At 43.6% G+C, this 16,812-nt stretch overlaps 1 protein-coding gene across 2 annotated transcripts in view; it reads left to right on the top strand.

Moving 5' to 3' along the window:
* kank4 (KN motif and ankyrin repeat domains 4) overlaps positions 1–16,812 on the top strand; it is a 91,612-nt gene that overhangs the window by 59,630 nt on the left and 15,170 nt on the right. For both annotated transcript variants that reach the window (XM_085251706.1, XM_085251707.1), the window contains exons 2-4: positions 6,453–6,526; positions 7,109–10,612; positions 15,358–15,451. In XM_085251706.1, coding sequence (XP_085107832.1) covers positions 6,508–6,526; positions 7,109–10,612; positions 15,358–15,451 — 3,617 coding nt within the window. In that variant the 5' untranslated portion in view covers positions 6,453–6,507. The remainder of the gene's footprint in view (positions 1–6,452; positions 6,527–7,108; positions 10,613–15,357; positions 15,452–16,812) is intronic.

The following is a 16,812-nucleotide window of genomic DNA, read 5'->3' as shown; positions in this document are numbered from 1 at the left end:
TTTGGATTAGCATAGCCTTTTGGAGCTTTCAGCTCATACTCATTATGACTGTAATCCAGTGTGTATTGTGCATCATCAGTGTCACCGTGGGCTTTCAGTATTTAATTACTAGTCTAACCTGGGTAATCTTCTAGTTATGCTGAAATAACAGTGCATGCAATTTAGAAACATATGCATTTAACACTATAGACTGATTGTTATGTCTTATCATTTATGCTAATCATCCACAGTACACTGCTTAATGTAACACGATCCTTCTGTTGCTCTGAGACCTTCATTAAACACACACACACATTAGGAATGACTTTAATTAAAAGAGGAAACTTTAAACAAAAGTCCTGTAACTTCCACATTAGGGAAGGTCAGGAAGAATGTCTCATTTGGGAAAACCATAGCAGTTCTCCCCACCCCCCCCACCCCCACCCCACATTTACCCTGCTCATCCCATCTTGTCAAACCTATCTGTCATTTCGAAGCTTTTGTTTTTCTTCTCTCTCTTGTCCCTGCTCCATTTTCCCCCATTCTACCTCTGTCTTCGGTAATGATCTAATTAAGGCGGGTCTTGTTGCCTGCCCACTGTGTGTAATTGCCACTGGGGTGTGCCTGTACTTCGCTCTGCAATTACCAGCATCATTCTTTTGCTCCCGAATCAGCTAATTAAGCCTTATGGACAGCGAGGTGATTGTAGCCGCATTGAGTGTCACGAGGAGTCAGGAATGCCCGTTCTCTTGTCTCACTCCTGGGACACACAGAAATAGTGGATTTGCAGTGGTTGCCATGGTAGCCATCGCCCTGTCAGATCGTGTGCAGCGACTGTCAGTCAGATGATCGGTGTTTCTCTTTGTGTGTCTGTGTTTATCTGTTCATCTGTAACTGAGACAACAACTTTGCTCTAGGTCACCTCTTCTTTTCATTATTAAGGTTCAGTCTGCACAGGAGGGGACAGGAGGCCAAACAGAGCTTGTCACAGCTCCTGTTTAGGTCCCTGGGTGGACTGGCTGTCATTTTGATTGATTATATTGCCATCTCATGTAATGCTTGCCTTGCAGTATGTCCTCACTCGGCACTGCCTGACACATTTTTCCCACAAACTAGACCACGAACTTACTTCAAAATAATCTCAGCACTTTGTGGTACAAACATTTGATTTAATTTGGTGCATGGTTGCTTGAAAATGTGATCAAAAATGACAAGTGGTTAGTCAGTAGTGAGATTCTTCATCCGGGTGACTTTTTTTTTTTTTAATGTTCTCATCCACACGTCAAAGAAGTCATCACAAATGGGGAAACTACCTCTTAGAAGACAGCGTTTCTATGTTCCCACTAGACTTTTATCTTCTTTGAATCTAAATACAGCATCAAAACAAGAAAAATGGCTTTCACTGTTGCACCGTTGCATCCATCGAATCAGCTGTCTGCAGTGACTTGAAACTGAGTGCTAGAGGTATTATAGAATACAGAGCATCAGTGAGGAGTGTAAAACACTCATCTGTAGTATTCATATACTACATATATGTTGTGGAACTCATAAAAATAATGAAAATGCTAATTTAAGCCTCTTAGCTACCTTAGGTGTCGACGTTTGAACTCCAGTGCTTATTAAAGCACAGCCTCGGGCACTTATGTGCTATATGTCTCATACATAGCAGGTATCCTCTACAGTGCCATAAATTTGCATGGAAATTGCGTGAATAATGTGTGCCTATTTTCTAAATAGCCTTAGAGCTGATATTTGGCTGCTCATGCAGCTGCTCGTGTTCATTTAATATGGATTTGAACTGTGCAACTCACTCAAAGTTGGGCAAATTGCCGTTATTTTTACTGTGAGTATTGGATATTTTATTAGAAGCGTTTAGTCCTTAAAAGTTTTGACTCCACATTCTGAATTCTTTTCCCTCTCACATAGGTCTACTGTGCAATAAACTAATTGTAAAAAAAAAATGTCATAGCAGCTCTGGTTTATTGGCTTCTCCATGTGGAACAAATTATGCAAACATTTGTGAGCTTGTCCTCGGTTGTGCTGACCTAAGTGGAGCCTAAAGGCTGACGAAAGGCGAGTTTAAGCTAATGGGTACAGCGGCACTGCAATTAACTGCAATGTGCTACTAATTTTTGCTTTTTCTTGGCAGACCTAAATGTTTTTCGTCTTCAGTGGGGTACCCAAGACTGTACAGTGGGGCAAAAAAGTATTTAGTCAGCCACCGATTGTGCAAGTTCCCCCACTTAAAATGATGACAGAGGTCAGTAATTTGCACCAGAGGTACACTTCAACTGTGAGACACAGAATGTGAAAAAAAAATCCATGAATTCACATGGTAGGATTTGTAAAGAATTTATTCGTAAATTAGGGTGGAAAATAAGTATTTGGTCACCTCAAACAAGGAAAATCTCTGGCTCTCACAGACCTGTAACGTCTTCTGTAAGAAGCTTTTCTGTCCCCCACTCGTTACCTGTATGAATGGCACCTGTTTGAACTCATCATCTGTATAAAAGACACCTGTCCACAGCCTCAAACAGTCAGACTCCAAACTCCGCCATGGCCAAGACCAAAGAGCTTTCGAAGGACACCAGGAAAAGTATTGTAGACCTGCACCAGACTGGGAAGAGTGAATCTACAATAGGCAAGCAGCTTGGTGTGAAAAAATCAACTGTGGGAGCAATCATCAGAAAATGGAAGACATACAAGACCACTGATAATCTCCCTCGATCTGGGGCTCCACGCAAGATCTCATCCCGTGGGGTCAAAATGATCATGAGAACGGTGAGCAAAGATCCCAGAACCACACGGGGGGATCTGGTGAATGACCTGCAGAGAGCTGGGACCAAAGTAACAAAGGTCACCATCAGTAACACACTACAACGGCAGGGAATCAAATCCCGCAGTGCCAGACGTGTTCCGCTGCTGAAGCCAGTGCATGTCCAGGCCTGTCTGAAGTTTGCCAGAGAGCACATGGATGATACAGCAGAGGATTGGGAGAATGTCATGTGGTCAGATGAAACCAAAGTAGAACTTTTTGGTATAAACTCAACTCGTCGTGTTTGGAGGAAGAAGAATACTGAGTTGCATCCCAAGAACACCATACCTACTGTGAAGCATGGGGGTGGAAACATCATGCTATGGGGCTGTTTTTCTGCCAAGGGGACAGGACGACTGATCCGTGTTAAGGACAGAATGAATGGGGCCATGTATCGTGAGATTTTGAGCCAAAACCTCCTTCCATCAGTGAGAACTTTGAAGATGAAACGAGGCTGGGTCTTCCAACATGACAATGATCCAAAACACACCGCCCGGGCAACAAAGGAGTGGCTCCGTAAGAAGCATTTGAAAGTCCTGGAGTGGCCTAGCCAGTCTCCAGACCTCAACCCCATAGAAAATCTGTGGCGGGAGTTGAAAGTCCGTGTTGCTCGGCGACAGCCCCAAAACATCACTGCTCTCGAGAAGATCTGCATGGAGGAATGGGCCAAAATACCAGCTACTGTGTGTGCAAACCTGGTAAAGACCTATAGTAAACGTTTGACCTCTGTTATTGCCAACAAAGGTTATGTTACAAAGTATTGAGTTGTATTTTTGTTATTGACCAAATACTTATTTTCCACCCTGATTTACGAATAAATTCTTTACAAATCCTACCATGTGGATTCATGGATTTTTTTTTTCACATTCTGTCTCTCACAGTTGAAGTGTACCTCTGGTGCAAATTACTGACCTCTGTCATCATTTTAAGTGGGGGAACTTGCACAATCGGTGGCTGACTAAATACTTTTTTGCCCCACTGTAGACTTTAGAGGGACTTTAGACAGACTTTAGAGGGAAAACCAGCACACCGCAGACCACGGCCTCTCTGTGTGAGGATCTAAACGTATTCTACGCTAGATTCGACACAGCGAACACCATGAGACCGGACAGTGTGCACACCGCGGATGACGTCAGTGCGCACACTGTGTCTGAGGAGGATGTGCGGAGGTGCTTCAGGAAGGTGAACGCACGCAAAGCTACTGGTCCGGACGGGATTCCCGGCCGCGTCCTCAAGTCATGCGCGGCTCAGCTGGCTGGAGTGTTCACACACATCTTCAACCTTTCCCTCTCTCTGTCTGTAGTCCCAGCCTGCTTCAAAATGGCCACCATCGTCCCTGTACCCAAATCCTCCACCATGTCCTCATTGAACGACTGGCGACCTGTAGCCCTGACCCCCATCGTAAGCAAATGCTTCGAGAAGCTGGTCAGGGACTTCATCTGCTCTGCACTACCCGACTCACTGGACCCTCTACAGTTCGCATACCGCCACAACAGGTCCACTGTTGATGCCATAGCCCTGACACTACACACTGCCCTGTCACACCTGGAGAAGAGAGACACGTATGTGAGGATGCTGTTTGTAGATTACAGCTCAGCATTCAATACCATCGTTCCCTCAAAGCTGGACAGGAAACTGCAGGATCTAGGACTGAGCAGCTCCCTCTGCAGCTGGATCCTTAGCTTCCTGTCTGACAGACGCCAAGTGGTCAGACTGGGCAGCATCACCTCATCCCCCGTCACACTGAACACTGGTGCTCCACAGGGGTGTGTACTGAGCCCTCTCCTGTACTCACTCTACACCTACGACTGCACAGCCACTAACAGCTCCAACATCATTGTGAAGTTTGCGGACGACACTACAGTGGTGGGTCTTATCACCAACAGTGATGAGACAGCTTACAGGGAGGAGGTCAGCGCCCTGACCCACTGGTGTCAAGACAACCATCTCACCCTCAACGTCGCAAAGACAAAGGAGTTGATAGTGGACTTCCGGAGGTGCAGAGAAGTACACACCCCCATCACCATCAACGGCGCTGCTGTGGAGAGAGTGAGCAGCTTCCGGTTCCTTGGTGTACATCTGGCTGAGGATCTTACATGGTCAGTACACACAAACAATACAGTGAAGAAGGCGCAGCAGCGCCTCTTCTTTCTCAGGAGACTGAAAAGATTCGGCATGAGCCCCCGCATCCTCAGGACCTTCTATCACTGTGCCATTGAGAGCATCCTCACTGGATGCATCACCACCTGGTATGGCAACAGCACCGCCTACAACTGCAAAGCTCTCCAGCGAGTAGTGCGGTGCTCTGAACGGATAATTGGAGGTGAGCTTCCCTCCCTCCAAGACATCTACAGGAAGCGGTGCCTGAGGAAAGCGGGGAGGATCATCAAGGACTCCAGTCACCCCAGCCATAAACTGTTCAGACTGCTTCCATCAGGAAGGAGGTTCTGCAGCATCCGGTCCCGTACCAGCAGACTGAGAGACAGCTTTTTCCATCAGGCCATCAGACTGCTGAACACGTCATAGACACCTCAGCTTCACTACTGGAACTTTAACATTATGCACTCCATACTGTACAGTAACGCCACTGTTTTGCACATGTCTCAACTCTGTATATTTTATTTTATATATTTTATTTATTGTTTACTCTATTTAATTTGTAAAATATGTGTACACACACACACACACACACACACACACACGTAGAAAAATATTTAGTATACACATCCAGAAATGCATATACTATTATATATTGTACATATATTTATTAGTTTCAGATGTAGCCATTCTTGTATTTTGCTTGTTTACATTATTGTATTTTGCACAACTCTGTTGCTTGTGAAGCTCGCACACAAGAATTTCACTCACATGTGCTGTACCAATGTACCTGCACATGTGATGTGACAATAAAAGTGATTTGATTTGATTTGATTTGTATGTGACTGCATATTTATTTTTAAACATACAATGTGCATCCATTTATCATTTTCCTAATAAAAATAAACTAATGAGGCACAGTAGTTCAATTCAGTTTTATTTAGATAGCACCAAATCAGTTGCTTCAAGGTGTTTTCTATTTTAAGGTGAAGATCCTGCAATAATAGAGAGAAACCCCAAAAATCAGGGGATCCCCATGAGCAAGCACCTGGCGACTGTGGAAAGGAAAAAACCCCTTTTGACAATATGAAATCTTCAGCATAACCAGGCTCAGGGAGGCGCAGCCATCCAACCTTAGAGTGAGGGGAGGAAGACAAGATAACAGATACACTGTGGAGAGCCAGAGTTGAAATATAACAGTCGTGTGTATTAAGTCTGCCTGTTTTATATATAAAAAATATCATATCTCTAAGAAATTGTTTTGTCTTATTTTGGTGGGTTCACTAAATCAGTGAAAACATATTACAAGAATCTTGGAAAGCAATAACTTCACTGTGAAAAATTTTCTGGTCCTTTATCTGCAGGGCTCACATGCTTTTGTCTTGGTTTGTTTTGTTTGATTTAACAGAACTGCCATTTTCTTGATATTGAAAAAAGTCCAAAGGCATGATGTAAATGCCATAAATTTACTCTTGCAGAATTTGGTTCTATTTGCATAATATTAGTGGGCGATATTTCAGTTTCTCATGTTTCTCTCTCATTTCTGCTTTTTTTCTCCCAGGCTGTTAGCTCCTACTCTAGCAAACACAAGTAGATGACTGAGAACTCGGCCTCCCATGATGGACAAGAAAAGTGGTGAGTGTCGCCAAGCCTGTAGTTAAACAAGCAATCCTCTGTGCTTCTAACATGTGCAGCAACCTTTTTTAACAACTGTGAGAAGCTTAATAAGTCAGACTCTATTTTTTGCTTTTATTCCAATATATAATCTAGTTCATGACATAAAAGGTGACATTTTTATCTCGCTGTTCCTTTCATGTGGCCAAAAACAGCTATGGGCTTATTTCCTTCAGGTGATAACCACCCCATCTCATACTGCATTCATAAGTTGACACAGCATGAGCAGCATTTTACATGCTGATTAGTTTGTTTTGGCGCAATCACTGCATGATAATTACTTCCCAGTAAGTGATCGGGTTTTACATAATGAAGCACTGTTTGTTCGGCACAGTACAGCCTGCTTGCACGAGGGGGTGAAAAGAATTAATAATGCTGATGATGTGTGATTTGGTTCATGTTCTTATTGTAAACTAATTGCACATGTTTAGTTCTTTCATATCGGATACTACAGTATTACTATGACTAGTCACTGAAGTATGAAAATAAGCACCAACTAATGACTTATTTCATTAATGAATCATTTGATGTTAATTCTTACAGCCAATGGCTTTCAGTCCAAGGCCAGTGAGGGTGGTGTTCAAAGGAAGCAGCTGCCCTACTCAGTGGAGACTCCCTATGGCTTCCACCTGGATCTTGATTTCCTCAAGTATGTTGATGATATTGAAAAAGGCAACACAATCAAAAGGGTCCACATTCAGCGCAGGGTAAAGGGCCCACCTAAATTCAGCACTCTGCCCAGAAATTTTAGTCTTCCTGGGCATGGAGTAAGGCCTCCCCCAAAGGAAAAGGACAGTACTTGGTCTGGGACGTCTACCCTGGGTCCCAAGCCTAAATCACGAGTGACAGAGGTTCAACAGATCTTTGACTTTCGAGCAAATGAAGGCGTGATTTCCAGCCAGAGCTGCAGGGGGACCACAAGTCAAGGAACTGGCTATGTTTCAACTAAACCCAAAGATGAAGTAGGCGCGGGGGCTCGCGGTGCTGAAGACAAAACTGGGGGGATTCAGATTCAGAGTCGTCCAAATCTGCTCAGAGCATCGAGCATGCCCATCACGCTACAGCAGCGTAAGAGTTCAGATTCAAGCAGTCCTGACCGTACCGTGGGAACACCAGAAAACGGCTCAACAGAGAACATGTTCCGGGCTTCACCAGACGTAACAGAAAGACGCTGTGTTCCCCAAGATCGAGCAGGTCTTCACCAGCAGATTACTGTTGCACTGAAGCGGGTCAGAGAGCTCGAGGAACAGGTCAAAACCATCCCAGAACTGAAAGCTCAGATCTGCTCTTTGAGGGAGGAGCGGGAGCAGCTGCTTCTTCAGCTACAAGCACAAGCCAAGGCCCAGGCTTCCAAATTATCTGCTACAGTACCAACAGGTTACGATTCTAGGACAAATAATCAATCGCAAGGACAGAGACCTTCACAGGAGATGAAGTTAGTCCTAAAGACTCAACCCACTGGACGTTTAGAAGACACAAGTCTTGGGCCATCAAACCAAGCTGCAGGGAAGGAGAAACAAGGTGAGACAGAGAAAACTAACGTGTTACTATCTGAAGTGGAGAGCTTGGCACAAGGAAAAAGTAGCATGTCCTCAGCACAAGAAGTGGAGAGACAATCACTGCAGCTGGACATACTTGAAAAACAAAAAGAAACAGAGAGTCCACTGGGACAGACAGTGCAAAAACTGCCACGAGACATTTCAGGGGAGGAATTACTATCTATCACAGTGGCTTTAAAAGAAACAGAGACTGCAGCAAAAGAAGGAAAACCAAAGGATCCAGATGATATGCAGAAGTTGCAGGAGAAGCTAACAGTACTAGAGACTAAACTTATTCAGGCTAGCCAGGAGCTAGAGAGCACTAATGCTCTTTTGAAACAGCAAATAGAGGAGAACAAGCTAAAAGAGGAGAGAATACTACAACTGAGTGAGGGAACGAGAGTGGAGGTTTGCACCGCACATGAACGTCCAAGAAGAGAGAGCATTGACACAGGGACAGTGACAGAAAGGATAGATTTTACCCACCAAGAAACAGAGACAGAATCGCCTGGTACTGTAGATCAGGGGACAGACACTGAAAAAATCTGCATTGAAGTGTGCATACCAAAACAAGAGACTAAAAGTACAGATCAAGGACCAGTGACGGGAAAAGCTGACACGCATGACCAGGAGACAGAGATGGAGGCGGCGATAACAGCGACAAGTCCACCGAGGCCCAGAGCCAACAGCATGGAACGAGGCACACTAACCGAGAGCATCATCACCCTGGATCAGATGACCGAGACCCCCGTGGCCGAAAGGGTAAACCAAGTCACAGAAACAGAAGGCGAGATGGTGACGGACCATCCTCACAGACCGAGGGCCAGCAGTGTTGACAGAGGGACAGAGACAGAAAGGGTGGGCACTGTGGACAGAGTGACAGAGACAGAGGTAGCCCAGAGAGCAGACCAGCAGACTGAGACAGAGATGGAGAGACGTCATGACAACAACCCAGCCAGAGGTGTAGAAGCAGAGAGTCAAGTGAGTGAGAACACAGGCAGCCAAAGAGACGAAGTCGTGGTGAGCGAAAGAACAGAAGACAGGGAAACATACGAAAGAATTCAAAGAGAGAGTGAACGTTTAGTTGCTGAGGTTTTATCAGAAAGCTCAGCGGCAGCTGTAGAAAGCATAAAAACTTTAGATGTTGTTAGGAAGAATGAAGAGTGCGCCAGTTCGGCTGCTAAAGCAGAAGAAAATAAGATTAAAGTGAGTTCCGAACAAGATGACTCAGAAACAAAAGAAATTACAGAAGTGGTTGAAACAAGACCAGCTGCCCTACAGAGAAGAGACCAGCTGCCCTACAGAGAAGAGACTACAGAGAAGAAAGAAACAGGAGCCGGGGAGGTTATGTCTGCAGCAGTCAAAGAAACTGTAGCCGCTGACACTGTTGCAGTAACTGAGGGGAATTCAGCTGTGAAGACAGCAGCTCCTGTAAGACCACAAAGAGGCAGGAAACCCTCAGTGGAGCAAACTCAGCCGTCACCTCCTCAACTTCAGGTGGTGCCTGTGCGTCCTCGTAGGGGATCCAGTGAAACTCAGACCCAGCCGCAGACGAAAACCCAGCCCCAGGTGCGGGAACAGAGTGCAGCTCAGCTTGAAGCTCGGTCCCCAGAACAGCTCTCTGAAACACAGGTAAAACATCAAACACCGTCTGTGCCTCAGGTTGAGGACCACACTATAGCAAAGAAACCTCCTGGAGGGTCTGGAGAGAAGCAGTCTGAATCTCGACTTCAGTCTGAGACTCAGGCCTTGTCTCCGGGCTCTAGTGAAGTCCAAGTCAGGCCTAAATCAATACAAGCGCAATCTCAAACTTCTGTACCTCGGCGGGACTCAAAAGAGCTGAAAGCACCGCAGAGGGTGTCTGGTGCATCACACACTCCTAGACGGGGATCGGGAGAAGCCCAGACCCAACCACCTCGCCAAGCGTCAAGCGATGCTCAAACTCAACCTCAGGGTTCACGTAGAAGCTCCAGTGAGGCTCAGGCCTCTCCGAAAGATGCCAGTGAGACACAGTCACTGCGCAGAGGCTCCAGTGAAGCAGCTCAGCGCCGTGGCTCCAGTGAAGCAGCTCAGCGCCGTGGCTCAAGCGAAGCCCAGGGTTCACGTCGCGACACCGGGGAGGCCCAGCCTCCTCGAAGAGGCTCCAGCGAATCACCAACATCGCCTGCAGCTTTGGGTCAAGTTGTAACTCGGATAACGGGGCTGCTAGGAGAGCAGTGGGCACATCTCGGAAGCAGCTCTGGCACTCAGCAAACAGCCAGCCAGCAGGAGAGCGCGAGCACACAGAAAAAGACGACAGGGAAAAGAGCAGAGGCTGGAAAGGCAACGTCAGCCAAGCCAGCGGGGAAAGCAGCCCCATCAGCAGCAGCGACAGGGAAACCAGCGGGGAAACCTGGTACTTCCAAAATGAGCTCCATTCAGAGCCAACTGGTCAGCTCCCTCAGTGTCCTCTCTGCCTTCTACTCCCCAAGCCAGAAAGCGGCTGCTGCCAGCAAACAGCAAGAACAAGGTAGGCCCGTGGTTCATCTGTCTGATAGCTGCTCACCTATTTGTATTAGCTAAAGCCATTTCTCTCTTATAGTCACTGAATAAATCCTTTCAAGGAGCATAATGATGCATTATCCATGCCGCTTCATTACAACATGTCCCTTATGATCTATAATTGTCATGAAGTATTATAAATGTGTACAGCTCATTAGCCTGAAACATTGACTTCTCTCCCTAAAAAGAACTCCTGCAGAAACAGCCAAACATTTTCAGTGTGGTTAGACAAATATCCATGGTTTCACTTGTATAGGCGCATCTTAGCCCTGCAAACTCTTACAAATGGTGCGTTCACAGCACAGATTTTTTTCATTGCAACTTGAAACCACACTGCTCCCATTCAATTACTGGGAACATTATACTCAAGTTGATATGCTGTCAAATTATCACTTCTCCTGCTTCTATGAATAGTACTGTACTACAAAAGTACTACAAAAGTTTTAGTGTGCCTTAGTCATGAAATTAGATGCTGTAATAGGATCGCGATAGAAATAAATGACATTGCTTAACTTATTTTAAGGTTAATATCTTGAAATTGATGTGCCTTTTCTTTCTGGAGAGCGCAGGCATTGTTAATATAAGACATATTACGCAGAGCACAAAATACACTGAGCACTGTTGCTACAGTAAATGTCAGTTTTACTCTGAAATGCAGAGTGGAGGAGGGATGAGGGATGGGGAGCTGGGAATAGGCATTTTTTTCTGTAATATACAAGAGTGGAAAAAAACACACATTACTAAAAACTGTCAAAATGACATGGTTCAGTGACCTTCAAGAGCACACGTACACATTTCTTGTTCCCCACAATATATGCAAAGACAGAATCACACGGCAAAGTTCACACGTGTGGTTAAGCATCTGTTTACAGTACACAGTCGAATGGATCCTTAAGCACCGGTCCTCACACATATATCAAACAGATGACGCCTCTCTCTTCCCTCCCCTGATATGTCTCTCCTGTTTCTGGTCATGGTACTCACTCGCTCAACTATCACACACATATTTTATTTTCAAAGTTCATCTACAGTTCAGTGCCGGGAGCACAGTGTGGTACAGGAGTGTTTTTAAGTCAGGTTTGAGATGTGCGTATTTCAGACCCATTTCTGAGGTGCCTATGGCTGATGTGAAGTTTCCCAGTGTGGCCTTTTAAACGTCTTATCATCTTCTGTGTGTGTTAAAAAGAAACGCCTACTGCTGCATTGAGGAATTCACTCATTCTAGTCAATCTGTGCCTTGAGTGAAATATCTCTGACAAAGCGAAGGAGGGTTAAATCACACAACTAATTTATTTATTAGGAATTAGGAAAAGGATATTTTTATATTTCAAGTATGTTTCTAACCCTCCTCTCCATGTTGCTCTCCTGGGAGGTACTAGATCTAAAAGCATCATTCTTCTTAGATGGTGGTCCCTGGGAATTTTTTTTAAACTGGTATTTTTTGGCTCAAAGCTACGGTCTTGTGTCCTTACATAAAACATTACAGATACTCTGCACCATGTCTGCTGTCACGCACAACTGAGACAGCTATACTGGGCTCACAGCCAAAGGGAGTCAGCATAAGAGCCCACACAGAATCAATTCCTGGGCAGTTACATACATAAATGGGCCTGGCAGAGTCAAGGTTGGATGTTGTCAATAAGGTGTATAGTCTTGACCTTTATATATTTCCATGGAGAATACTTCGAGGCCTTAGTGTGTACTTGGAAAGTTAAATCTAATTAAAAACTGAAGTATGTGCTTTAGATTTCAGTTCAGCAGTCTTAATTGTTGTCTTTGTATAGAGTATAGCAAATGGGGCTCTAGCTTTTCTGTTCTGTGTTAACACAAGCTTTCCACATCATTTGATTGGCTGTACTTACTCGTTTTTTCCCCAATATCTTCCAGGCTCAAAATCACTGACATTCACATACAGACACAAGAGCACACAGAAACAAGCAGACAGACATACAGTGGGGCAAAAAAGTATTTAGTCAGCCACCGATTGTGCAAGTTCCCACACTTAAAATGATGACAGAGGTCAGTAATTTGCACCAGAGGTACACTTCAACTGTGAGAGACAGAATGTGAAAAAAAAATCCATGAATCCACATGGTAGGATTTGTAAAGAATTTATTCGTGAATCAGGGTGGAAAATAAGTATTTGGTCAATAACAAAAATACAACTCAATACTTTGTAACATCATTGTTGGCAATAACAGAGGTCAAACGTTTACTATAGGTCTTTACCAGGTTTGCACACACAGTAGCTGGTATTTTGGCCCATTCCTCCATGCAGATCTTCTCGAGAGCAGTGATGTTTTGGGGCTGTCGCCGAGCAACACGGACTTTCAACTCCCGCCACAGATTTTCTATGGGGTTGAGATCTGGAGACTGGCTAGGCCACTCCAGGACTTTCAAATGCTTCTTACGGAGCCACTCCTTTGTTGCCCGGGCGGTGTGTTTTGGATCATTGTCATGTTGGAAGACCCAGCCTCGTTTCATCTTCAAAGTTCTCACTGATGGAAGGAGGTTTTGGCTCAAAATCTCACGATACATGGCCCCATTCATTCTGTCCTTAACACGGATCAGTCGTCCTGTCCCCTTGGCAGAAAAACAGCCCCATAGCATGATGTTTCCACCCCCATGCTTCACAGTAGGTATGGTGTTCTTGGGATGCAACTCAGTATTCTTCTTCTTCCAAACACGACGAGTTGAGTTTATACCAAAAAGTTCTACTTTGGTTTCATCTGACCACATGACATTCTCCCAATCCTCTGCTGTATCATCCATGTGCTCTCTGGCAAACTTCAGACAGGCCTGGACATGCACTGGCTTCAGCAGCGGAACACGTCTGGCACTGCGGGATTTGATTCCCTGCCGTTGTAGTGTGTTACTGATGGTGACCTTTGTTACTTTGGTCCCAGCTCTCTGCAGGTCATTCACCAGGTCCCCCCGTGTGGTTCTGGGATCTTTGCTCACCGTTCTCATGATCATTTTGACCCCACGGGATGAGATCTTGCGTGGAGCCCCAGATCGAGGGAGATTATCAGTGGTCTTGTATGTCTTCCATTTTCTGATGATTGCTCCCACAGTTGATTTTTTCACACCAAGCTGCTTGCCTATTGTAGATTCACTCTTCCCAGTCTGGTGCAGGTCTACAATACTTTTCCTGGTGTCCTTCGAAAGCTCTTTGGTCTTGGCCATGGCGGAGTTTGGAGTCTGACTGTTTGCGGCTGTGGACAGGTGTCTTTTATACAGATGATGAGTTCAAACAGGTGCCATTCATACAGGGAACGAGTGGGGGACAGAAAAGCTTCTTACAGAAGACGTTACAGGTCTGTGAGAGCCAGAGATTTTCCTTGTTTGAGGTGACCAAATACTTATTTTCCACACTGATTTACGAATAAATTCTTTACAAATCCTACCATGTGGATTCATGGATTTTTTTTTCACATTCTGTCTCTCACAGTTGAAGTGTACCTCTGGTGCAAATTACTGACCTCTGTCATCATTTTAAGTGGGGGAACTTGCACAATCGGTGGCTGACTAAATACTTTTTTGCCCCACTGTACTTATAACACTAGCCCAAAGAAATACAGTCGCCGTTTGCAAATTGTTGTTGTCTGTTACCTAATGAGATAAAAGTCAATAACAATGTAAATGTAAGTGTACTATGTGCAAATGTAAATATAAACAAAATACAATGATTTACAAATCTCACCAACCCATATTTTATTCATAATGGGATGTAGAAACCATATCAAATGAAACATTATTAGCTCATTTTGAATTTGATAGCAGTAACGTGTCAAAAAAGTTCAGGTAGGTGCAACAAATGGCTGGAAAAGTAAGTGGTACTAAAAAAAAGAGCTAGAGGAGCATTTTGGGACTAAAGTTTATAATAAACTTGTGTGTAACATGATTGGGTATAAAAAAAGAACATCGCAGAGAGGCAACATTTAACCAGTTTGCAAAAAAATTGCATCTATAAATTGGAGAATGATTTCAGAATAATGTTCCTCAATGCTATATTGCAAAGACATCATCTACAGTGCATAATATTATCAAAAGATTCTGCAAATTTGGAGAAATCTCTGTGCGCACGGGACAAGGCTCAAAATATTGGTTGCTTGATGCTTGTGATTGAGGTGGCAGACCTTTAAAAACAGGCATGATTCTGTCATGGAAATCAGTGCATGGGCTCAGGGACACTTCTAGAAATCTTTGTGAACACAGTTCATGAAGCCATACACAAATGTAGGTTAAAACTTAAGAAAGCTGTGAACATGAATCAGAAACGTCACCATCTTCTCTGGGCCAAAGGTCATTTAAAATGTAATGAGGAAAAGTGGAAAACTGTTCTGTAGTCAGATGATTTAAAATGTGAAATAAAGGATACCGCCTCCTCCGTACTAAAGAAGAAATGGACCTTTGGGCTCATTATCAGTACTTAGCTCAAAAACCTGCATCACTGATGTTATGGGGCTGTATTTATTCTAACCATAAGCCTGTAAAGGTGACAGATCTTAAAACACTGAGACACTGTGATGTCCTCTGACTCATATCACACTGTTTAGTTGTGAGGATGTTTCAAATAACTTGAACTTGAACACACACACAAAATATACATGCACACACCCAAATTCCACAGAAACCCTATTAATTTTTACTTTCCTCATTTTTATTTTTCATCTTCTCCTCTGCCTCTCGCTCTGTCCTCCTCTTCACTAGGTCTCAAATCCATCATGAAGAAAAATGGTGGAGCAGGCAAGCAGGGGAACAAGGGAGCCAAGAAAAACCTGAAGTTTGTGGGGGTGAATGGAGGGTAAAATCTTCTTTTTAGTCATCGTCCAATCTCTTTGTGATTTATATCTTTGTGTGGGCTGAAATGTGTTTTGTGCACTTATATTTTCATGCTTTTGTCAGTCTTCATCCTTATAGGAAAAATAATGTGTTGCCACTTCTGATTAATGTAAAAAATCCCCTTTTATCTTGATTTAGTTCATTAAAAGTATTTGTTATTAGGTTTGATGTGTTACTGTATGCAAAGGGGCTTCAAGTTTGATGGATTACCCACAAATGTATTTTTCAATGTTGTGGTTAATCCACATAACCACACATTATGTGAAAAAATTCAGAAAGAGCAAAAGATACAGGATTGTCTGAGAAATTTGATTTGATGTTATTTGATTTCTTCTTCTTTGTGTGTAGAAATCCACAGGCGACAGTTTGGATTTTCATGCACCTGTATTTCAGGCTACATGAGGTCCATTCGTAACAAACACTCTTTTCATTCAAGACAAAAAACTGTCTGTGCAGCAGTGTTAATCTTTTGTCATTTAGCCATGTATGCGTCAGCTTTGTCACTGTTTTAAACTTGGATATTAAGCTGTACTTCAGACATCTGCTTCTTGCTGTTTGTCAGGCTCACTAAAGACACGTTGTCCTGAATCTGACCTTGCTGCTGCTTCTGCTGGTGTGCTAATATGCCTGCATTAATGTGTGTTTAGATTATGTGATATGCATGCATAGTTTCTGTTGATGGCACCTAGGTGATTGTGCTAGCGTGCTTATGTCAGCATTTGCTGATGCTGGTTGAAGTGTGTGTGTGTGTTTATGAATTTAAAGTATGGGGATGGCAGTGGTTCTCAATTTTTTTTCTGGCATTGCTCACACAGTGCAATTTTCTGTTATTAAATCTAAGGAAGGAATTGTATTTTAGTGAAATAAAACTCAAGAGCAGTTCAGTAATTCAGTTAAGTGGTTTTTCTGTCTCAATTATATAACTTCACTATACTTAAATGTTTTTCAGGCTTTATTGACCTGAAAAATTCTTCATAAAGAATATCTTTACGGTGTCATCTTTAAGATGCTTTGCAGACTTTGTTGTGCTGCTGCTCAAGTGGTTAGCTGCTAGTGGAGTGAGAGGCTTCTTGTCTAAGCTGCTGTGCTGGTATCAGTAATATTGCAAAGGGGTATTTAATGTGTTAGCAATTTTTAGCATCGATTAGCATCCGCGTATCCTTTTCTTTAAACAACTAAACTAACTTTATCTAAACTACTGGAAAAGGGAAAAAAGTACCACTGTGTTTTCAAAGTTTTGTTATTGAGAAGATAAGTATTGGTTCTGGTGATTTACCTACTAATGAGGTAGACAATCACAAAGCAGGAAAAGCAGGAAAACTA

This window comes from Mchenga conophoros, linkage group LG17, assembly GCF_057382185.1.
Source record: "Mchenga conophoros isolate Kocher_MC1m ecotype Shallow Benthic linkage group LG17, M_conophoros_male_GT1.1, whole genome shotgun sequence".
Lineage (NCBI taxonomy): Eukaryota > Metazoa > Chordata > Actinopteri > Cichliformes > Cichlidae > Mchenga > Mchenga conophoros.
Note: the sequence above shows the minus strand (reverse complement) of the source record. Positions and strands in the feature narration are given on the sequence as shown.